The sequence below is a fragment of the Mustela nigripes genome, chromosome 12, assembly GCF_022355385.1.
Source record: "Mustela nigripes isolate SB6536 chromosome 12, MUSNIG.SB6536, whole genome shotgun sequence".
Lineage (NCBI taxonomy): Eukaryota > Metazoa > Chordata > Mammalia > Carnivora > Mustelidae > Mustela > Mustela nigripes.
Genome location: NC_081568.1, coordinates 104,660,681 through 104,685,337, shown reverse-complemented (window position 1 = coordinate 104,685,337; position 24,657 = coordinate 104,660,681). Strand labels below are relative to the sequence as shown.

General features: G+C 43.4%; 1 protein-coding gene across 1 annotated transcript in view; it reads left to right on the top strand.

Moving 5' to 3' along the window:
• SERINC5 (serine incorporator 5) overlaps nucleotides 1-22,167 on the top strand; it is a 103,036-nt gene extending 80,869 nt beyond the window's left edge. The window contains exons 7-12 of the mRNA XM_059418143.1: nucleotides 859-954; nucleotides 5,424-5,550; nucleotides 11,735-11,801; nucleotides 14,805-14,844; nucleotides 15,449-15,593; nucleotides 17,586-22,167. Of these exons, the coding sequence (XP_059274126.1) occupies nucleotides 859-954; nucleotides 5,424-5,550; nucleotides 11,735-11,801; nucleotides 14,805-14,844; nucleotides 15,449-15,593; nucleotides 17,586-17,733 (623 nt within the window). The 3' untranslated portion in view covers nucleotides 17,734-22,167. The remainder of the gene's footprint in view (nucleotides 1-858; nucleotides 955-5,423; nucleotides 5,551-11,734; nucleotides 11,802-14,804; nucleotides 14,845-15,448; nucleotides 15,594-17,585) is intronic.
• The last annotated feature ends 2,490 nt before the right edge of the window (nucleotides 22,168-24,657 follow it).

Genomic DNA, 24,657 nt, shown 5'->3' with positions numbered 1-24,657 from the left:
CCTGCCCAGCAGGGAATCCAATGCAAGGCTTGATCCCAAGACCCTGACCTCATGACCTGAGCTGAAGGTAGACACTTAACTGCCTGAGCCACTCAGGCACCCCTGGTTAGTAAAATTTAGCAATTAAAACTTGAAACAAATTTAATCAGAGGGAAGACTGGATGAACTCTGAGTCCTTTCATGTAGGCAGATGGTTAAAAATTCCACCCAAAAATGATACATCCTTTTTGTCATTTCCTGGTAACTCTGAATGAAGGAAACACCTCATTTAATTTAAATATTATAGCATGTTAAAGCTCTTCCCTCAATGACTGCTGAACCCCAGTGCCTTCTTCTTTGACCTGAACTGGTATTCACGAAGGTTTTTTGTTTTTTGTCTATTGACAAGTCGAAGTTTTTCTGCTGTCATGGACTTCAAGTGTCTGATGGCCTCCTAGAATCTGGAATCCATGCCTTGTGACATCTGTTTCCCATTTATCTCACTAAGCTACATGGTCTCACCGATAATGATGGTGAATTTTCTTCTGAGGTCTTAAGATTTGAGAACTGGTGTCCATGAACTTCAGGAGGACCAGGCAGTACACTTAATTCAGTTGTTATTAGAGTGATGTGGCAGTAGAGGACTGCAGAACCTGGCGTCTCTAAAACAACATAGTCAGGCTTCGTGGATAATTCTGCCCCTTTCCCTGTCTTTTTAGTGTTGTTTGGAAAGTAACATTATTGACCTTTTCCTTCCTTCAGAGATGGGGGTCTTGGTTTGAGAAGCATCATTTGGGGATGGGGACCTCGTTTTCTTAGGCTTTCTTATTTTTGAAATTTCAGACCCTGTGTTAAAATCTGACCCTCTGATTTTTCCAGGACAGCCCCATTCCGGGTTACTGCAGTCTGGGCTTATAAGCTGCTACGTGACGTATCTCACTTTCTCGGCTCTGTCCAGCAAACCCGTAGAAGTAGGTAAGCCAGCCCGCCACCTTAGGGAGTGTGTGCGTGCGGTACAAATATTTTCATTGTGGAGGAAGGAATTTGAACTGTTGTTCAGAATGTCGAAGGTACAATAAATTGAATGGATGATCTAAATTTTTCACTAGATAAAGTCTTTAAAATTGGATACGAAAATGAAAAATTTCTTCTCCTGAGTCTTCCCGCTGTGTAGGGAAGACAGGAACAAAGATGGGTTGTTGAGTTTGCTTTGGAGCCTAATATGCATTTTCCCACTCTGTGTTTTCAATGAACGTTACTGTATTTTGCTTATTTTGTGTTGTTTTTTGCTTGTTGTTAATTTACTTTTCTTCAGGTGGTCATCTCTCTGACGTAAGAGAGAGTGGGAGAAGGAAGCAGGAGACAGGATTTGAGCCCAGCTCTAACAGTGGCTGACTTGAACTGCTCTTCTTAAATGCTGTTTATTTATCGAGACTATAGAACATGCATGAACTTAGGAGTCAGACCGCCTGGGTTTATAGCTTGCTTCTGCCACTTCAGTAACTTGTAGAAGGTTATACCTCTCTCTGCCTAGATACCTTGTCTTTAAAGTAAGGATTTTCATTATTATTTTATCAAGGCAATTAAATAAGATTCCTATTTTATAGGGTAGTTTTAAAGAATTCAGTGAGTGTGTATGTGTGTATATGGTCCTGGCATGTTGTAGGTACTCTATGTGGGTTAGCTATTGTTACTGGAGAGTGGTTGTAAAGATTATTTGAGAACTATAAGAGCCCTGTCGTATTATAAATTGTTAATGTATGAGCCCCTTGTCAGTAAAACACCAAAAGACCATTTTTTTAAAAGATTTTATTTATTTATTTTACAGACAAAGATCACAAGTAGGCAGAGAGGCAGGCAGAGAGAGATGGGAAAGCAGGCCCCCTACTGAGCAGAAAGTCTGATGCGGGGCTTGATCCCAGGACCCTGAGACCATGACCTGAGCTGAACCCAGGCGCCCCAAAAGACCATTTTTTATTTTGATTTCTGAACTCACTGTATTTCATTATCTATATCAGTTTTGTGATAAATGTATATATAAATGTATACACACATATATACACAGAAGTATTTATAAATGTGTGTATGTTTGGGTACATTTGATCTTTTATTATAAATCAAGTTAAATAAATGTGCTATCTTTTCTCTGGAATAGAAAATTGAAGTTTTCCTTTTTTAAATGTAGGAAGTAAATGTAAAGATCATCTTTAAAGTTTTACATACATGTATTGTGTGTATGAGTCTTGTCTTTAGAGCTTTTTATAATGCAGAGTGGTACAATTGTAGGTCTTATATTAAGTATAGTCTATCCTAGATTTAATTCTTTTTTAAAATAGCTCTATCTTGACTCTTAAGTCTTTTTATCTAGCTTCTTTAAGAATTTCTTTTACAGCTATTAATTTTTGGTTTTAATATAGTGAGGTTTTTGGTTAGAGTGTTTTTCTCTTAAATGGCAGTTATCACTTAAAAACAGAAAACTTACTCGTAGTTTCAGGAAATACTATTTAAAGAGAAAAGTTCATATTTTGGTCAGTTAAAAAAATTTTTTTCCCCTTTGGCTTAAGAATAAAGATTCCTTACACCACAGCACAGTTATTTTTGCTGTCTCAAATGTGAGTGCCAGTAATAATTGTAGTCCATCTTCTAATACTCAGAATGTGCATGTTTGTAAAATGGTTTTTATTTTTATTTATTTATTTAGGGAGTGGGGAAAGAGAGAGAGAGAATCTCAAGCAGGCTCCAGTCCCAGTAGGGAGCTTGTTGCATGGAGCTTGATCTCCCAACCTGGGGATCCTGACCTGAACCGAAATCAAGAGTTCGATTACTTGGGATGCCAGGGTGACTCATTAGGTTAAGCAGCTGCCTTTGGCTCAGGTCATGATCCCAGGGTCCTGGAATCAAGTCTAGTATTGGGCTCCTTGCTCAGCGGGGAGCCTGGTTCTTCCTTTCCCTCTGCCTACTATTCCCCTGCTTGTGCACACATGCTCTCTCTCTCTCTCTCAAATAAATAAATAAAATCTTAAAAAAAGAGTTGGATGCTTAACCAGCTGAGCCACCCAGGTACCCTACTTCTTGAAACTTTTAAGAAATCTAGAAATCTAGAAAACATCAGGATGTTCATATGCTATTTTTTTAAGCTTTTTTTTTTTCAAAGATTTTAAAAATTTGTCAGAGAGAGAGCACAAGTGGGGAGAGCAGCAGGAAGAGGGAGCAGCAGGCTTCCTCCTGAGCAGTGAGGCCAATGTGGGGCTTGATCCCCAGGATCCTGGGGTCATGACCTGAGCTGAAGGCAGACACTTGACCGACTAAGCCACCCAGGTGCCCCTAAACTTTTTTTTTTTTAAGACATTTTATTTTTAAGTAATCTCTGCACCCAGTATGGGCCTTGAACTCAGAACTCTGAGATCCAGAGTTGCGTGCTCCTTTGACTGAGCCCGCCAGGCACCCCAGGGTGTGTTTGTGTTTAGCACTTATTTTTATTTTTATTTTATTTTATTTATTTATTTGACAGAGAGAGATCACAAGTAGGCAGAGAGGCAGGCAGAGAGAGAGAGGAGGAAGCAGGCTCCCTGCTGAGCAGAGAGCCCAATGCGGGACTCGATCCCCGGACCCTGAGATCATGACCTGAGCCGAAGGCAGCGGCTTAACCCACTGAGCCACCCAGCCACCCTTATTTTTATTTTTTTAAAAGTAGGCTCCATGCCCAACATGAGGCTTAACCTCATGGCCCTGAGATCAAGAGTCACATGTTCTACCGATCATGCCAGCCAGGCGACCCCACACACTAATTTTACCCCACCTTTGCACAGGTAATTTTATTCTGTCCTGTGGATGTCAGCAATTTCATAGACTGTAATTTGAAACACTCAGGAAGTACACACCTGGTATTGTCATGTTTCTCTACATCATGATTCAGTAACTGTTAACCAGTTATACCTATTCAATACACTGAGCAAAATGATATGTTTGTTCTGTTCCCTTGTAAACAAGACTTTTGTGCACAGTAGTAACAAATGGAATTAATGCATACTGCAGTATCATTGAGGAAAGAACTTCTCTTTAAATAACTCTTCTGTTTATAAATAAACTGATTTTTTTATTTTAGCACTGTAGACTTAGCACATTTACAGTCCTGATCAATAAAAAGAAATAAGATATATATATATATATATAAAGAAAATGTAGAGAGGCGGCATCTGGCTGGCTCAGTTGGCAGAGCATGTGACTCTTGAGCTCTGGGTTGTGAGTTCAAGCCCTGAGTTGCGTATAAAGATTACTTAAAAATAAAATCCTTTTTTTTTTTCTTTTAAATTTTTATTTGCCTGTTTGAGTCGGAGAGTGAGTAGAGAGAGAACACAAGCTGGGTGGGGGCTGGTGAGGAGAGGGAGAAGCTGACTCGGCCAGGCCTCTGGGTACAGAAGCCTGATAACCCAACCTAGGGTTAGGGTTAGGGCGTAGAGGCATGGCAACCCTGATCTGTGGGGGCAAAGGCAGGCTCCACTGGGAGCTGAGTTGTGGGCGCGGGTAGGGGGCCTGTCATATTCCAGGCTTGTGACCCCACTGAGTAAGGAGCCTGATGTGGGGCTCAATGCTGGGACTCTAGGATCATGACCTGAGCCCAACACAGTCACTTAACCCACTGAGCCACCCAGGCACCACCTTAAAAATAAAATCTTACAAAAAGAATAAAAGAAAGAAAGTGTAGAGAAAGGGACCATTATGGGAGACCCTTCCTGGGAAAGGAGGCAAGAAGTAAGCAAAGGATCATAGGATCATGATGATCCTATTACTGACGTAAAGGGACTTCTCGTCTGGCTGGAGCTTTGAACCAGGGGCTGCTGTAGTCAGTACATATTTGGTGACTGAGTAGCCTCAACATGCTTCTGGAGAAGATAGACATGGGAGAAACTCAACAATGTGTGCATACTACTTCTATTCAGAGCCTGCTAAGTCAACTGAAAAATGGATCTCGTTTCACTTTTTACTACTGTTTGAAGAGTACTGAAAAGAGGAGACTCTTACTACATCATGGCATAGAGGAAACCTTTGAACCCTTTGGCCCTCCACTGGAATCTGAGGGTCTTGTTTGAAGATGCTGCTTAGGTGGGAGGGGTTGCTTTTTTTTTTTAAAGATTTTATCTGTTTATCTGAGGGAGAAGCAGGGTCTCTGCTGAGCAGGGAGCCTGATGTGGGACTCGATCCCACGACCCTGGGATCATGACCTGAGCCGAAGGCAGGCACTCAACCAACTGAGCCACTGTGTCGCAGGGGGTCCTTTGAAGTAGGAGCAATCTAGCCTGAGTTCAGTGGGACTGTAGAGTAGGAGTTTGCAATAAGAAGCCTTCACTCTTCTAAGCTACCAGAATTTTCCCCAAGTGAATGTGTCTGTGAGCTACAACATGCTTTTTTAATGAATTCTGATTTCTTTGTCTTTTCCTTGTAAGCTCTAGATGAGCATGGGAAGAATGTGACAATCTGTGTGCCAGAGTTTGGTCAGGACCTGTACAGAGATGAAAACTTGGTTACTGGCCTGGGTACCACTCTCCTGTTCTTGTGCATCTTATATTCATGGTAAGTCTTAGGAGATACTGGAGGTCACCTTTGCAGACTTTAATATTTTGGAGGATAATTTAAGTAAGCTTTAGCAACGGCGAAGTAGCAAAACAAATCCCAGCCGAGGAAGACGGAAAGTAGATTGAACTAAAAAGTGTGTCTCAAAGCATCGAACCTCAGTGTTTGGACATTTTCCTGACTTGTATTTGTGTGGGTAACTATAATAGATCTATAGTACATTGCAAGCCTTGAGGAAAGGGTTGAATATTCGTTGCTAAAGCATTATTGGAGGGCAAGGGATTACAAAGTAGGGAAGAAATGGCTTGTGCCAGAATGTTTTGGCAGCTTTCTAATCCATGGGAAATACCATTTGTTCTGCTGCTGATGGAAAGAGTACAAAGCAGTACATACACGGTCATTTTGTGCTTGGCCCAAAAAGACAGGAAACGTCCCCTTTCTTTTATGCCGAAACCCACAATGCCGTTAAAGCGGGCTGTATTTCACGTGCTTGTTCGTGGTGGAGTCGGTGCCCCCTTTATTTAGAATGTTTAAAAGATTGCCCAGGGGAGGAAAGTAACAGATAGAAATTACTGATTCTGAGTACACATTTCACTGATAATGAAGCTTCCCATCGGCAGTGACCTTTTCACATTGAGGTTTTACTTCTGTGTTTTATGTTTTATTTGTTAGGTTTCAATGTATAAAAATTTCAACTTGTCATGGGTGCATTATGGACTCCTCTGGTGGAAACCAAAGAATCCTGGTGGTGCTAGCTTATGTAAATAAAATGTCTTTCTGTGCACGCTGGCATTTTCTCCTACAGCTCCTACACTCCCTCCTGTTAGAAAGGGACCTACAGACAGACATTTTGGAAATGGGGGAACTGGGTTTTTAGAGTACTTGTTGAGTCATGTGTTAGGCCACGAAAGTCCCTGCTTGTGTTGCAATGGTTGTCCCATGGAAGGTTCCATAACACTGGTCCTCATCCTGTCCCCCACAGAGTGACAGATTGTCCTTGCAGTGGAAAGGACCACATTGGCCATGTCTGGCCTCTCATTTCTATTAATTCCATAGTTGTTCACTCTGTACCTACTCTACCCAAAGCAGTGGATAGGATTCGGGCCTAAGTCAGTGAATGTTGTCAGGAAAACCGTAAAGCCACCCAAATTTTGAATGCTGATTTCCAGCTCTTCTTTTTCTGAGTAAGCTCTTCCTTCCTGAGTCTGTTTTTAGTGGGCTTTGGAGGGAAATAGCAGCAGCATGGCTAATTTCATCATTTATCCCTCAGGGTTTTTTCTGTATTGGCCCATAAGAAATACTGCAGATTATGTGAGGCGAAAGTAGATTACTAATGAGTAATTACCATTGACTCCACCTATCACACAAGGGCTCCCGGAGCTATGAGGTTCCTGAAGGGCTCCCCCTGTGCGGATACTGATTTCCGTCTCCTTCTAGCAGGCACCACGGTGTCACAGTTTAATTACTAGCATTTGGTAACGTCTGTTGTTGGCATTTACACAGATTCCAAGTAGCTATGGTTGGCTTTGAAAATTGTTATCTTTTGGGAATATCAAACCAGTTCTGCCAGCCTCCACTGTGGAGCCTCTAAATTCCGAAAGAGGTGAGGTTTTCTTCCTCATCTCTCACTCAAGAGTGGCAGTGAAAATCTGACAGGGTGAAAATGCCGTGCTGTAAACTAACACCACGTGGCAGGTCTGTCAGCCCATGAAGTAGAATCACTGCCATCTTTCCACTGAGGGATTTATAGAAAATCGCAGCCTTGTTTCATCCAAGCAGCAAACGCTTTTTCTCGTGTGTGATTAGGCATTCCGCAGCCCACAAAAACAGACCATTTTATTCTGTCAAATATCTGTAGAGTTTTTTTTAGTGATATAAAAACAAACAAGAGACATGGTACCTCACCATAAAACAGTGGTGATTTTTTTCTATATATGTAGACACAACTATGTATTTTTAATATATGTTTTTAAAGATTTTATTGATTTATTTGAGAGAGAGCATGTGTGCATAAGCAGGGGAGCAGTAGACAGAGGGAGAGGGAGAAGCAGGCTCCCCGCTGAGCAAGGAGCCCAAGGCTGGACTCAATCCTAGTACCCTGGGATCATGACCTGAGCTGAAGGCAGACACTTAACTAACTGAGCCACCCAGGCACCCCATACTTTTTTTTTTTTTTAAAAGGAATATCTAGAATTCTTTTTTCTTTTCTTTCTTTCTTTTTTTTTAAAGATTTTATTTTTTAAGTGATCTCTACACCTGATATGGGGTTGAACTCACAACCCCCAGATGAAGAGTTGTATGCTCTTCTGACTGAATCTGCTGTCTGCCCCAGGAATATCTAGGATTCGTGAGAGAAATGGTAGGAAGCCTAAAGACTGCATAGGGTGAACATTACATGTTGTTACTGAAAGTTCCAAGGTTGCGTATGTTTGGGGTTAAGTTTTTTGTAAGCTCCTAGAAGGCTTACTGCGCTATCTCCTTATCTGCTTCTTTAGGGGACTCCCGTGCTGGCCTCCGCGCTCAGTTTCTGTTCTCTGTCCCAAGTCCTGCTTTTGGGGCACTCACTCTGAGTATGTTTTATCTTTGCTGTCATAGCTTGAAGGAACGGCTCAACCTATACCTACTCCCTGGCTTTTTAGCTGAGGCCACTCTTTCTCCAGATGCCCCTTCTGTTGTCCCCAGACATTACTGCTATGAAGAAGTATCACAGCTTGGATCCCAGGTAGGGGTTCCCTAATGGCCTTTGTATAGGTCCATCCCCCTGACACACCCTTAGGTCCCAGCCTCCACTATACTATTTCTTAATTCCCTCCTTGGTCTTTAGATTTTGATTGAAATTGTTATTTTGTTGGCTTCAAGTTCACACCGTCCAGCCAGGCGGGATCCTGGATTCAGTGAGGGAGCCTCAGTTCCCTCATTGTACATCAAAAGGAAACTGAAGAGCATAGAGCCCATTTCTGTGATTCTCTACTCCTAGTCTCAGGGACCCTCTCCTTGAGTTTCCTGTGCTAGGGTTCTGGGAGAGAGGCAGGTTCAAAGTAATTTTTCCCCCTGGGATTATCTGGAGTAAGGTCTTTCACTGAGGTTCAACCATAAGCTGGGTGCCTTGCCTCATTTTATTATTAGAAGGTATTTGTGCTATAAAATGGCCCCAGCTATTTCAGTTTTAACCATGCTTATGAGAATTTATTATTTAAATGTTTAGGAATTTGAATTTGAAATGAGAAAAACTGAGAATTCTTATTAAATGTGAAACAACTTGCTAATTCAAAATGAAACACTCATGGCAATAAGGCCAACCATGTAGAAATAAGTACATGGTTGGTAAGAGAATTGGAGAGAAGATTGGCTTAAACCAAGATGAGTTAGCAAATCATGGTGTCTGTTCTTTTGGTGCATTCTGTGTCTGCTACCTTTATTTAAGAAAGGAGAACAAGTTAAGAAAAAAAAATGAAGGAGGAATATACAAGCTTTATTTTGAGAATCCTGCTGCTCCCTCAACTACCAGCTAGAAATCTTCCTGGCTGTACGTTAGGGACATGGCCAGGCCTCCCCCCTCAGTTCACATAGGACTGTCATCTCCTTTGGGAGCTGTGAGTCACCAGTTATACTGTGCATCGGGGGCCTAACTGAAACTTCACACAAAGGGTAGGACTAGTCCTGAGATCTCCTGAGGGCCCTGTAAGTTTGTCAGGGAGCAGAATCCATGGTCTCCCAACAGGAAAGTCTGGACCTGTTCTCTAGAGATTTTCTTTGATCTAGGAGAGTTTGGCCAATTCCAAAAGCAGCTGAAACAGGTGCAGAGGGCCACCTGCATTTTGAGTCATTCTGCCAATACAGAAGAGGCCCTGGGCATGGCAGTGATGGTGGGGGATGGGCAGACGGGAGACAACTTTTTTGCTTTTCGCAATAGCTGCAAGGCACTGCTGGATTCTTGTGAGTGGGGGCTAGAGATAGTCAACGGGCTATGACTTGTCTGTACAGTGAAGCCCCGTCCCAATCAAATGTGATCATTGTCCTTCCGCGCCCCACCAGAAGCAGTGGGTGAAAGTTGCTCATGCCTTAGCCCTGGAAGGGAAGAGCTTCTGCATAATCCAGGAGTTGTTGTTCAGCAACGTGTCTTGCATTCACCAAACAGCGGGGTCTGAGTAGTAGAGTGCAGACAATAAGAATTTCCTAAGCTTTTAAGGAGTTTGGGAAAACAGTGTGTCCTTGTTAATTCCAAAAAGAGTATCTTCTGGGTGAAGGCCATGACTGAATTATAATAGTATTTTATAATGGCATCTTACTTGTAGAAGTTCTCTGTCATTAATGATGAACTGAATGTATTTATTTGTTTTTAAAACTAAATTCAGTTAATTAATATATAGTGTGTTACTGGTTTCAGAGGTAGAGGTTAGTGATTCGTCAGTCATATGTAAGACCCAATGCCCGTTACATTACACACCCTCCTCATTGCCCATTACCCGGTTACCCCATCCCCCCACCAACTTCCCCTCCAGCAGCCCTCAGTTTGTTAAGAGTCTCTTATTGTTTAATCTCCCTCTCTGGTTTCATCCTGTTTTATTTTTCCTTCCCTTCCCCTATGATCCTCTGTTTTGTTTCTTAAATTCCAGTAATGAGTGAGAGCATATGATAATTGTTTTTTCTGATTTATTTTGCTTAGCATAATATGCTCTAGTTTCAGCCACATTGTTGGAAATGGCAAGATCCCGTTTGATTGCTGAGTAATTGAATATAGGTATTTAGAAAAAAGAACAAAAGCTTCCCCATTCGGTGCTCTCTGATGATGGAAGTAAGTTGGCAGAGGTGCCAGAATCAAAAGCTTTGTTGTTCTTGAAACCACTTTATTCCAAAGAAATTTGCAAAAGTACAGTATTTATTCTAATGCTTTTAAAGAAAGAATACCATCCTTTAGGTGAAAATTGCAAAAAAAAAATTGATCTTTCTAAAAAGTTACATTTTCCTCCACAGAAATGATACACTATTAAATCATAACTCACATGCAGAAAATACAGCACGCTCTTACATGCAGGAGCGAGGGGAATGTGTTTCTGGGGTGTACCGCCGTCGGAAAGGATCTCTAAAATTCCTCTGACAAGGCTTGAAGTCAGGAAGCAGGGGCGGTTGGGCCTTGATCAGCATCCCATCTGTTTCGCGCAGAAGTGAAAGTGATGCTATTGGACTTGAGTGGCCCACAAAGGAAGCAGTGTGCTTGGATCCCAGAGGACCTTTTTGTGCGGAAGGCTTTTTATTGTTTATTTGCATTTCATTGATCTCTTCTGTCTTTGAGAAGGAGCATGAGAATGAGCAGAGAAGGCATGTTGCCTCATGGGGTTTATTTGGTTGAAATGAGTCTGCTAATTCCTGCTTCTCCCATGGCCACACCCCCACACCCCCAGGCTGGCACAGAGGATGCAAGAGGTTAGGGACTGTTGTCTTTTTCACTGAGTCCCCAGGGCTTGGAACAGGGCCTGACACATGGCAGGCCTTCAGTAAATATTTGCTAAATGAACTTACAGAGTTTGTTAGAACCCTGAGTGTTATATACATTTCTGTTTGCTTAAACTATTCCCTTTTTCCCCCCCAAAGAAATACCTCTTTCACCCCTATAAGCCAGATTTTATAATATTTTACTCTCTGGGTATAGGGAGAGTGGTGGGAAGAATTTTTTTTTTTCCCTAATCACAGTGATAGCTAGTATGTTGAATTTCCGAGCAGAAAACCTTGTTCTGCCAAAGGCTGATTATCATAGTAAATAACCGTGACCTTTGCTTTCCATGCCTTTGCCTTTTTTGTTTTAATGCCATCTCTGGGTTCTTTCATTGGTTTTGATCCTTCTAAGTGAGACTAATCAAAAGTTGTGGAAAGATAAAATGGAAATCAGAAAATCCTTTTGGCTTGGTTTATGAGGGAGGAGAGGTGAAAATCAAGATAATAGGGCCAAAAGATACCTTATCTCTTTATTGACAAACTTCTCTTGCTTAGAATGATCTAATGCAATCTGTGTAAAAAGACAACTGTAGAATTGGTCGGTCAGTTTTGGAGTAAAGTGGAATATTGAAACAGACAATTCTTTTTAAGGAGCCAGAGCTGGAGGACGTGGTGAGCCTCTCATGAGAGCACTGGCCAGGGGGCTCTGCCCTTCCTCTGATGGGATATAATGTGTGTGTTTGTTTCTTAGCTTGACATCGACGACAAGGTCAAGTTCTGATGCTCTGCAGGGGCGATACGCAGCTCCGGAACTGGAAGTAAGTTCATTTCCCTCCCTTGCCCTGCTTCATCTCAGAAGACCCATTTTTCAGGAAGGCTCTGTGTGTTTGTGTCTTTATTGATCTGCATTCCATGATCCCATTTTTCTCCTCAGGAAAGAACACAATTTTTGTACAGAAAAAAAATAATGTAGAGACAATGGGATTAAAATGAATCTTTGATTTTCATCCAACAGAATCAGCCTCTACTGTGGCCTTGCTCCCCCTCTCCCATCCGAGGCCTGGGTCGCTTTGTTGGGCTGCTCTCTGCGTTTTCCTCCTGTCACAATGGAGTGTGTGTGTGTGTGTGTTTGTGTGTGTGTGTGTTAACTTCTAGTCCATTCTTCTCCAGAACAGCTGTTACACATAACCTTAGGGTCGTGCTATGTATGGAGGCCACAGACAGGTATAACACAGAAGGGAAGGAATGAGCACCCTCCCTGCCACACTGCTGAGCGTTGTCTACACGTTAGCTTATCTCATTGCTTCGGTTTGGTCAGGTGGGCATTTCTGGGTAAGGACCTGGGAGCAGTAGAGGTCCAGAGAATCAGGGGGCTTAGCAGTAGATGCCTTTTGGTCAGCAGGAAGCCTGTCACTTCCTTACCTGTGCCATAATCTTTTGTGGGGGCCCTTGGAACATCCATCAAGGTCAGAAAAGGGCTAATTCCGTGGAGGCAGCCAGGAAAAGTCTGACCCCAGGAATGGAAGGAACACAGGGTTCCAATAATGGCTGAGACTTCACAGCAATTGTTACGTGCCCGGCACTGTTCTAAGCACTGTATTTGTGATCGCATTTCAGCCCTGTAAAAACCCAGTGAGGGCTTTATAAACTCTGTTTTAACAGAAGGGAGAGACAGAAAAGTTACTTAAGCTTCTGATTTGCTGGCACTGTGACCTGGGCACCCTGGTTCCAGAGTCCATGTTCCCGAACTCTGCTGCGAGAGCTCAGTGCCAGCTCCCAGCCCTGCTGCAGACCCTGCCTGACCCCCAGCCCTCCACCCCCCCTCCCTTGCCGTGTCCTCAGAGCTTTCCCCGGATGGAGGAGCCCTGGTATGTGTCCAGATACGGACACTCTTCTCTGCAGCTGAGGCTATGGGGACGGTCTTTCCTGCACCTGACCTGGAGACAGTGAACATTATGAGGGGTTGTCAGGCTGCCAGCAGCATTCAACAGCTCTTTCTGTCCCTTAAAAAAGAAGAAGGCTCTGCTGAGTCTGAATAGGTTACTGCTTCCTACACAGAAGAGAAGGGTCTCTAGAAGGGACACGTTTGTTCTCCCCACAGCCGGGTGACCACCTGCTGGGGTTGTGCACAGCGGCTTCAATATCCCTGTTGTGTAGAGTGCAAGCCCAAAGAATAGCACATCTCCAAGTTAGACTGAAGAGGATGTTTTCCTTCTCGTGCTAAGGAAAGTGTCCCAGTGTTTTCTTCTGAACTGGAGAGCATGCAAAACGGAAGTTGGTCTGCTCTCCTTGTATCAGGTTTCACAGGATATACCTTTGAAAGAGAAAGTTAGTAGTTTCTTATGCTAAGTTAAGTTTCAGAAGAACTAGGACCCCAGGATACCATGTCTTGAGCCCCCTGCATGATTAGTGGATCTTAGACTGTGTCACCTGATCCAAGATTCTGTCAAGTCCATTCCCTCTATTAGAAGTGTCCCTGATGTAGTAGGGAAACAGGGGTTTGGCCTTGCTGTATGTAGGCTGGAGCTCCTATGTCCTTGTCCCTTGTCCCTGGCTCTCTGTTCTTTCCAGTACAAATACTATCAGCCTGAAAGTGCCAACGACCCAGTACTTCCCAGCTGGTCTTGCTATGTGGAATGTTCCTTTTTGTTTGTTTGTTTAAGATGTTATTTATTTGAAAAAAAAAAAAAGATTTTATTTATTTGAGAAAGAGAAAAACCATGAGCGGGGGAAGGGCAGAGGGAGAAGCAAGGATCCTGATTCCCCGCTGAGCAGAGAGCCCAATGCAGGGCTCGATCCTAGGACCCTGAGATCATGACCTGAGCTAAAGGCAGACACCCAACCAACTGAGCCACCCAGGTGCCCCAACGTGTAATGTTTCTTACTCTGGTTACCAGAGTCTTTCTGAAATCATGTATTAATTTTTCGTAATCCAGTTTTTTATTAGTTTATTGTTTTGACTAGGTCAGAAACATGGTACAGAATTTAAAAGGTGCCAGAGACTCTCCAAAGGAAAGTATCCCCTCCATCTAACCCGGTCCCTAGCCCTCTGCCTCTGTAGAGACAGTTGAGCAGCCTGATTTCATCGGCAATGCAGGTGGACCTCCTGCTTCCAGACCTCTTAGCTTGACCGTTTCTGATCCTGCCAGCTCTACCGGCTCCCAGACCTAGCAAGTATAGCAAATCGTCACCAGGAATGAGCTCTGTGGGGGGGGGGGGGGGACCAGTCTTGTTCACCTTGTGTTTCAGGCCGAGTTTTCCAGAAGCAGCTGCCAAGGCAGAGTTGAGGTGCAGGTTGTCCCTTAGGGATCAATGTTGGTGGAAGGGAGGGAGGCAAGATTGGGCGAAGTTAAAAAGCCCCAGAGGTGGGACAAAGTCTCTGTTGACCCCTTCAGGGCCCCAGAGCAGATATGACCCATCAGAACTGTCGCCAAGAGTCAGTGGCTGCACCTCTACCTCCCTGCCTCGAGCAGCCAGTTCAGCGTGGGTTGCCTGGGAAGGCTGGCGCTGTGGCTGAGAGAACGCCTGGGAGCTGCCGTCTAGAGGCTGTGCCCAGCACTCCCAGGGAGCTGACTGAGCACTAAGTGAGCACCGCTGAAGGGAACCTGGGTGGCTCACCTCCGTATCTGTTTCCTGTCACCAGCACTGAAGCACTTGGGAAGAACAGATGCCTAGTCAGATCCTTTGAAAGGGGTCCATGAGCGCAGTTCCGAGCCTGGCCGCGGGTTTGCATGGAGGGCTTGGCACAGCATGGGGATGGCCCTTCGTGCCTTCCTGACGGTAGAAACACCACCTGACGCTGTTGGGTTTTGCCCTTGCAGGTAGCCCGCTGTTGCTTTTGCTTCGGCCCTGATGGAGAGGGTAAGTAGACAACCTCCCTCCCATGCAGCTCTAGTCTGTAGGTGTTTGGGATTTACATCCAGATAACTTGAATGGTAAGCGGAAGGTTTTCTTCCAGAGCTGGTGTACTGTTGGCTCTACTTTCACATTCTTTCTTAGCGATCGATCGCTGGGTGTATTCATGTTGGTATTCTGGCCGGCTCATCTGTAAGGTAAATTCTAAGTGAGACTTCGAGGAGTACATTTTTCAAAGGAATGAAAATTTTGAAAATTTCTCTGCTTTACCTTCTTTCTTTCTTGGACTGGAGAATCCTGGGGCTCGAAAACACTTGTCATGCCCTTTCACTTCCCTCTGAGCTGAGCATGGGTTTTCCATTTATATGGGCTCTTTTCTGCTCTTTTCAAACGAATGAGAGGTTGGGAAATTTATCCTGTGCAGAACGGTCCTGGGGGTGAGGGTTCTGCACAGAGGGTGTGGATGAAATTGCCTAAGGCTACACATGGCTTCTGCCATCTTTCTCTACTCACCAGCCCCTGGGGTGGAAATGAATGAGTGTGGCTCTGCGGGGGCAGCAGGTGTGCATGTGTCCACTCAATGAGCTTGCGCTCGCTTTGTGCCTCACAGACACTGAAGAGCAGCAGAACGTAAAGGAGGGACCGCGGGTCATTTATGATGAGAAGAGAGGCACCGTGTATAGCTACTCCTATTTCCACTTCGTGTTCTTTTTGGCTTCCCTCTATGTGATGATGACCGTCACCAGCTGGTTCAAGTGAGTGGCCCATTGTCTTAGACATTTAAGAAGGGACAGTCTTTAGACAATCAACTTAAGTCCTATTTTTTAAGTGCTGGGAGCCACACGGAGTCCCAGATCCAATCTCCGGGAGTCAGTTAACTCTTCTCCAGGTCCTTCTGTGCTCACCTACACAGAAACAGTCCTGGGGTCTCAACAGTCTGCAGACATGCTTTTAATCCTGGGACTTCCTGATCCTCATGCCCCACAACCTGCGCTACGGTAGCGCATATTCCTTCATTCCTTTCCTGTGCATTTACAAGCCTGTGTGATTTTTAAAAAAGATTTTATTTACTTATTTGACAGACAGCAAGAGGGAGAATGCAAGCAGCGGGAGTGGGAGAGGGAGAAGCAGGCTTCCTGCCCAACAGGGAGCCTTACGTGGGGTTCAATCCCAGGACCCAGGGATCGTGACCTGAGCCAAAGGCAGCCCTTTCAACAACAGAAGCCCCCAAGCCTGTGCAATCTTTAAAACATAGGAAAAAAACATAAAACAGGGGTGCCTGGGTGGCCCTGTAGGTTAAAGCCTCTGCTTTTGGCTCAGGTCATGATCCCAGGGTCCTGGGATCGAGCCCCACATTGGGCTCTCTGCTCTGCAGAGAGCCTGCTTCCTCCTCTCTCTCCCTGCCTCCTCTCTTGCCTACTTGTGACCTCTGTCTGTCAAATAAATAAATAAAATGTTTAAAAAGAAATAAATTAACAAAAAAACATAGATACGATTATATGTGTTTCCCCTTCAGCTTTTTTTTTTGTTCTTTTGCTTTGTTTTGTTTTTTAAAGTTGGTAATCCATGATGGATCTCACTTTCCCTGTCACTACATAGAAACTCTTTTTAATTCTTTTTGGATCATTTTTCACTGAACCAGTTTTGTGTTATAACTCAGAATACGCATGGGATAGACATTTAGGCTCATTGTGCTTTATTTTATCCATTCACGCAGCAACTATCCAAGCGGTTCCTACGTGCTGCCCCTTTATAAATGGCCGGCTTATAATCTAGTGGAGGAGACAGCCTGTGATCCAAATGCAGTAGGCAGATGGCACTGACTATTAGGGAGGAAAAAGAGGAAGAGGAATGAGGAATACCAGGTGGGGCTTGGGGATGCTGGGGCCAGCAGAAGGCTTCGTCGGGGAGATTTTTTTTCCAGAACATCCTAGGAAGAAGAGAGGAGGAGGAAGGCTTCTAATGCATCCCCAATGCATCTAATGCTTTGGTAATTCCTGGCAAGTTTTGGCATGGCAAGCTTGATGGAGGGACTTATAATTAATAAGGCAAAAAATAAGAGATGTTGCCAAGAATATGGGAAGAATTAGAACCTTTTACAAAAACTCCTGCTAGGATCATAAACACGGTGCAGCCACTTTGGAAAACACTTTGTCAGTTCCTCAAAATGTTAAACACAGTTATGGTAGGATCTGGTTGTTCGAATCCCAGGTATATTCCCTATAGGAAGAAGTATGATCACACAGAAACTTCTACACACACGTTGATAGTAGCATCACTTATCACAGACAAAAAGTAGAAACCTCCCAAATGGCTGTTAGCTGATGAATGGATAAACAAAATACATTATCTCCATACAGTAGGATAATCCTCAGTTATAAAAAGGAATCAAGTATTGATCCATGCTACAACATGAATAAATCTTAAAAACCAGTCATAAGAGGCCACATGATTCCATTTATGTGAAATATCCGGAATAGGCAAATCCAGAGAGACAGAAAGTAAAGTAGGCCAGTGAATGCCAGGGGCTGGGAAGAGGTGGGGAAGTGGTGTACACTTTAAATAGTGTGAGTCGTATCTGAATCGAGCTGTTAGGAAAAACAAGATAAAACAGAACAACAGAAAGACTGGAGGCTATGGGAGCAGGGAGACCCCTTCTGGTGTTTGGGATTTACCCCTTCTGGAAGAGGCCTCCCCTCTGCCTGTTCTCTTCTTGCTCTGACAACAGTTGGTTCTTGTTTCCATAGCTATGAAAGCGCCAACATCGAAACCTTCTTCAGCGGAAGCTGGTCCATCTTCTGGGTCAAGATGGCCTCTTGCTGGATGTGTGTGCTCTTATACCTGGCAACCCTGGTCGCTCCCCTCTGCTGTCCCTCTCGGCAGTTCTCCGTGTGAGGAGGACCTGAGCCGGCCTGCAGGTTGGAAGTGACGTGCTTTGAAGAAGTGTCCCAGGGGTCTGAGCCGTGACTGGTGCTTTGTGAAAAGCTGGCTGGTTTGAGTGAGTCTGAAAAAGGCTTTCAGAGGGGGAAAAAAAAGTCACCCGATTGACTTTTTAATTCGGAAAATCAAGAGAAAGAACCATTTTACTCCAAAAGAATTGAAATTTTAAACCAAGCTGATCCTGAGGGATAATGTATTTTGTGTGTGTGTTAGCCCTAAAAACTGGAATAGAAATTAGGCTAGTATTTTCCTTGATTTTTTTTTTTTTTTAACCAAAACAGAGTTTGGGGCACGACAGGGATAAATCTGCCCTTGTCATTTTTATCCTTGGAATAGAAAAACTTGCCAAAATCTCAAACCCTCAGCCCCTGACAGAATGCAGACCCTTGTCACGCACCTCAGCCGGGACCCTCGTCTGCAGCGGGCTCTGCAGCCAGCACTCGTTCTGCTGCCCCCCGCTACTTGGTATTTATAGGGTACAAGAGGAAGCACCTGCTTTGAACTCCACCCTTGTGCTGTTTCCTCCTGGCCCCCAGACGTTTCCCTTTGAGGCTGTGGTGCTGGGAATCACAACTTCACTCTCTACCCTTGCCTTTCCCAGAGGTCCCCCATCCTGTCTGGCCTCGCCGTCTTTGCTATAATGTGAAAAAGCACAATTTGCCATCACTACCATGTGGTTCCCCCACTGTACTATTTGTTCCTGATCCGAGTTCCGGCAATAATCATGACTCCTGTCTGTGGTGTTGTTCACATGATTATAGAACAATATTCATGTTGTTTTCTTTGCCTGAACGGTGGAAGGCTATCGTTCTTACTTGTTTCTACTATTAATTTTAACAATACTCTAGGACCTTACCCGAAAAGTCGCTTCTTAACCGAAGCCCACGGCACCTCTCTTTTCTTGTGAAAGTCAGCCAGTTTTTTTTCCACCTTGAGGCCTTTGAAGTTGTAAAAGCAAAAGGGCTCTTGTTTCCTGGATCTGGAATGTGAATGATAATATTCACTGTGGTTTTTGGAGTAAATTTGCTGAGGTGAGGATTCCAGGCAGCACCTCAAACTGCGCTGACAGGATAAGGCCTTTTGTACAAGATGTAGAAGTGGCCAAATATACTTAAAAGAAACGATGGGTTGGAGGATGGGTGGTGGGGAGGTGGGTATTTAATTAAGCCATAAGCAACATCCACGGAGATTTCCAAAAATACAAACTTGTAAAGTAATCCTCGTAAGAGGTTTGACTTTAGGCAGCTGCCCAAGAAAATACTCATGTTCAGTGTTGATGTCTGTCCTCAGTCAGGGAAGAGTTTTCTCAGCGGAAAGTCTATCAGAGACCCCAGTGGAGATGTGGTGCGGAGGCTTCTGTCAGTGCCCTGTAAGGGTGGAAAGGGTCTTCTTGAGCTCTCTGGCACAGAGGGTCTGAGAATAGAGTGTATCCTGCCGAGCTGGGCAGAATCGGGTCTCAGTGTGCCAAAATGCTGGTCTGGGGAATTAGATTCTTCATTTCTGCTCCTTTGCCCTCCTCCCAGGAACACAAGCTGGGAGACAACTTCAGTGGACGAATTCTTCTAGAATCATGCCTTATTTCTCATGTTTGAGATTCCGTTTTGAAAGGCACTCGTGTATGAGTGAGAGCCTTGTTTTGCAAACTTTATCCCATTTCTTATTTTAGGCCAGAAGCTCTTCTGGCAGTTGAAAGGTCCTCTGGCGTCACAGAATGGAAAGCCGCCATGCGCAGCCCCTGTTAAGCCCGTTGGCCTGGGAGCTCTGTGGGTCGGGGACAGGTTGAGGGACTTGGCCGTGTGTGGGAGCCCCCGGCAGGAACTGTGGCAGTAGCTGGCGCGGTGACACAGGGCAGTAAGCCGAGAGTGGCTTTAGGAAAGACCTCGAGAAGAATCCCATCAAAAACTGGGATACTAGTTTCATTGTGTTTTCTTCCTGCTGGAGTCTTGCTGCTTTGGGCAGCCAACTATGTGACTTGAGAACTGGTCTCAGGGCAGGTCACGGTCCAGCTGACAAGGCTCCTGTTCCTTGGCTGGCCTTTGTTGGCAGGCTTCCCCTGCAGAAAGAAGCTTAGGGAAACAGAAAGGAAAGGACATTCGTTGCCAGTGGCAGGGCCTTCAGAGTTCCCTTCTTTAGCTGACCCAGCCAAACCGTGTTTGCCAACTGCTTCACATTGGTTTGTGGCCCAAAGTTCTTCTTGAAGTGTAGTCTGATGGAAGAGATAGAGTTGCGGTCACTCTGATTTTTATCCTCAACAGAATCGAAGCAAGTTTATCTGAACGATGGGAGAGATGTGAATATATTCGAAGGACTGAGGGCATATAAATAAGTCGACTTTAATGATTATTAATTGTTATAAACAATACTCAGGTGATGAGTTAATGTTTGTGGGTGTAAAGAACCTACATTCTCGTGCTATTGTGATATGAGAAACTGGAAAAATTGTGTCAATTGCTTTCAGTTGCTGTAATGATGCTGTTCATTGGGTAAGTTCACTGATCTCTTTTTAAAATAATTTTGCTTCCTCCACCTTTCTGTACATGATTTTTAAAAGTACATTCCCAGTAGCTGCTGGTCAGACTCCTTTAGTGATGTGAGAGAAATTTTTTTTTTTTTTAAACTGTGTATATGTTTCTTTTGTGCTATTCCTTAGATATGGAAATATTTTCCCCTCTCGTTTTCATGAGTAAAAACACTAGGTGGGGGAAGGGATTCTTCTGGGAATGTTGCTGTATACCTAGATGGGTTATCTGAGTTAAGGCTGGAGACTTTTCTGTCAAAAGCTTTTGGAAACCCGATTCGGTCCTTACTGGATTGAGTTTTTGTAATACTGGTTAGCGGGTTTTGCTTTTGTCCTCTCCGTTCTTGGGAAATAGCTTGAGAGAGTTGTTCCCCAGAGGTGTTTGGGGCTCTTTCGTGGAGTTGAAGGACTGTCTGCATGTGGGCTGTTGGACGGTGGGGTTACGGAGATTTGGGGTTCTGGTGCCCATCAGGAATAGACAGCAATTGGGCCCCCACACCTCATCTTTTTAAATTTCCAGTTCCTCAGAGGATCCTTCATTCTGGGTGACCTTCATGTAGCGCTAGTCCCCACCCTCACCCCCATATTGTCCCCCTCTGCCTATTTAAGATTATGTACTTATTTAATTTTAGCCAGAAGTTTATCACCATTGGTGCTTCATGTTACCCTACAAAGGGAATTCCAGAGCCTTTGTTTAAGACACCTGGGCTTTTTTTCTCCTTTGACTGCCTTTCTAAATAGCATTTCATTTCAGTGTACATTTGTGTTCTACTCCTCTTGGAAGTGAAAGCAGTTTTAACCTATAATGAAGAAGGGTGTGACCTTGGGCTACGACCCTGCCTGTCTAGAGAGAACGCTGGGTCCTCCTTAATCAGGGACAGTGCAGGAGTCACTCAGCTCATGGAATTCTCTGTAGGATAGTCTCCTAATAGGACTAACTCCCTCTGCTTAATTCTTAAGGTCACCATGTTTCCCACCATCTTTACAATGCTTGTAAAGCCTCAGACACATTCATCTCAGTGTTGCATTTCAGGCAGAGATGGGCACTCTCATGTTGGACCTACGCTACAGAACTAGATAGCTGTTTACATAGATCTTTCCAACTAACACTGGTCATTCTAAAGATCTTTACCTTTTAAAAATTTTCTTCCTCAGTAAGTCACTTGCAGAGGCATTCATTTTGAAAGGGGTAATATTTGGCTTTTACCAAAGAGGGTTTTTTGTTTGTTATTAAACAAAATTCCTTCAGAAAAACTTAATTGGGTAAGGATAGATTAAAACCACATATGTCCAAATCTGCTTCTTTAGGAGTTTAGTCATATTTATGTGAGTAAAATGATGAAGAACTCTTTAAGGTAATAGTCTGGGTGAAGGATCCTGGGAAGTTCTCTCAGGTAAAGAAAGTTTGCAACAGATGTGTAATATATGTCTTGAGAGTTATTTATAAGAAATTTATGAGGATTGTTTTGGTTTCCTATATTAAAGATTTAAGTTCTTTTTTTACTTTTGCAAAAAAAAATTTTACGGAAGTTTTATAATTGTAACATTGTTAATTTTTTTAAACTTTTCCAAAATAACTAGTTGTAGCAGAATTATGGGTTTATGTTTTGCTCTATTTAGAATTTGAAATGTAGTATGTGTGATAAATTTACTGTTTGAAATTTATAATAGCCTTGGATATGGTTAGAGTTTTGGTAACTTTTTTAAAAGTTATTTTCTTCCCTCGAGTCACAAAGGCAACTGTGGGTTTATATTTGTTTTTTGAATGCTAATTTTTCTATGAAGTGTCTGAAGTTGACCAGTCTTTTCCTATGTAGAAAACTCAGAACTTGTTAACTCTGTACTTTAATAAAAATTAAAATGGAAAACTATGTTGCTGTTGTTTTGATTTGGGGGGTTTTTTTGTAATTAGAAGTCCTCCAGGTGGTATTTTCCAAAGATGTTGCCTTCAGGTGTTAATCATCTTTCTCTCAAGCTCATAGAATCTTTTCTGATTCTTAATAATGAAAATATAAACGTGAAAACCTAACTTTTTTGTTTCCTTCACTCCCCCCACCCCACAGCTTTTGTGGGCTGCTTCCTTTTTCCTATTCTTAGACTAGTGCCACACTCTCACAAATACGAGAATTAGAGCAAGTCTCTAAGGAAGATAGTAGAAGTGTTCCAACATGGGTCTTCTTTTTCAAGATTTGGCTCTTCTAGGCCTTTTATATTTTCCTTGAAAATTTAGGCTTGAGGGAGGGGGATGGCATTGTGTCATTAGACTAATTTGGAAAGAGTTGACATTTTAACATTAAGTCTTCCAATCTAGGGTTATTTTTCATTCATGTAGGTTCTTAAAATTTTCTTTAGTAGCATGGTATAGTATTGCTATTTTTATTAAAATGTCTTTGTATGAAATTTAATCTCTTTTTCAAAAGATTTTATTTATTTGTCAGAGAGAGAGCACAAGCAGGGGGAGCAGCAGGCAAAAGGAGAAGCAGGCTCCCCACTGAGCAGGGGACCTGACACAGGACTTGGATCCCAGGACCACAAATCATGACCTGAGCTGAAGGCAGATGCTTAACCAACTGAGCCACCCAGGCATCCCATAAATGTAATCTTGATTCTTCTAGTCCTTTTTTAAATGTGAATTATACATATCACATAATATAACAGTGACCACCTTAACCATTTCAAAGTGTGTGGTCCATAGTGTTAAGGACATCCGTACTGTTGTGCAACCAGTCTCCAGAACTCTTCTCATCTTGCAAAGCAGAAGCCCTGTACCCATTAGATGGCACTTCCCACCAGTGCCTGACTCTGCACTGCTGTCCTACTTTCTGTCTCTCTGAATTTGCCATTTGCTTCATTGTCCCCTCTGTGCATCTTCCCACCTAGATGACGATCCTGTGCAGGTTTCTGGCTCACTTGTACTTTGGGGTGCACCATTTTTTGTTGCAAATGTTGCCCATGTGAGTTTGGTCGTGCTAAGTACTCTGTTTTTGTGTGAGAATTCAGGAATATCCAAAGTCTCTACTTTTGTCATTGCCATCATTTCTTCCATGGGCTCTTGAACTGAACCGGTTGCAACAGGGCCTCGCACACACCTTTTACCTGAAGCTGCTTTTTCAGGCCATTGGTAACCTCCATGTTGCTGAATCCATTTGTCCTCATCTTATTTGGGTTATCAGAAGCACTCGAAAGTATCAACTAAACAACCTCATTCAGATTTCACTGATATTTACACCCTGTTTTGAAAGGGATTGTCTATTCTGTTACCTTGGCCCTGCTGACATAGATCTTAAGATCAGAAGAAGGAGATAACTTTTCTCAGCACCCACAGGACCACACCCAAGGTCCTAGTCTCTGCACCCACAGGACCACACCCAAGGAACCACCCCTGGGAGCATGGTCTTCAAGTGGACAGTACCTTCATTCTTAGCACCACTTTCTGGAACCTCCTTTCTTTTTCCATAAGGTCTGATTTGCAGCTCAATAGTTTGCTCAGCTGGCTTTCAGCCCATAATGACTGCGAGTCAGTGGGTTTAGTTTGAATAGTTCTGCCTCAGTGTAAGCTGTGGTGCTTTGGCTCATTTCTCTTAGAAACATCGTGTTTTCTGGAAATTTTAGTGAGATTCAATAGGTCAGATAAAAGCCATCTCCACTGATCTTTTCTAGATTTCTGCTTTCGGCTGTAGATCAGTGCTGTGTGACAGTACTCCTATTCTTGCAGAAGCCTTTTTGTCTAGCCAGGAGGATCTGAGAATCACTCCCGCGAATCTTTCTGAGGTCTTAGCTGAGAGGGCTTTATCACGATGCTGAGGTCACATTTTACTTGTGGCATATGAGAAATGATAAGCAGCTAATAAAATAGTGCTGTTGGAAATAGGTCATTGAATGTGTTCAGATACGTTGTTAAATGAAAAATAGTTTAGAAAACTATTGGAGTGTAACCCAAGCCCTGGGTGTGTGTGAACTGTCAAAGAAGAAAATTATTCTGACACTTGTTAAAACAGTAAGGAAGATTTTATTCGGGACTGTTGTCATTGGAGTTCTACAACAGGGCAGAGATCAGGCTGTTAAAAATAAGACAACAGGCCCAAAATGGAGTTGCTTATGCTAAGCTCCACATCACCAAATGGAAGGATTCTTGATAAATTGGCCTAACCAGACTCTTGTTAAAGGCATACCAAAAATTTATACATCAAAGGTGAGAGGCGGAGCCCCATGTCAGGCTTTCTGCTCAGTGGGGAGTCTTCTTCTCCCTTTCCCTCTCTCCCAGCTTATGCTTTCTCTGTCAAATAAATAAAATCCTTTAAAAAGTTGGGGGGAAGGGTGAGGGATGAAGAACATGAGCTGATGTCAAGGGTAGGGTGTTC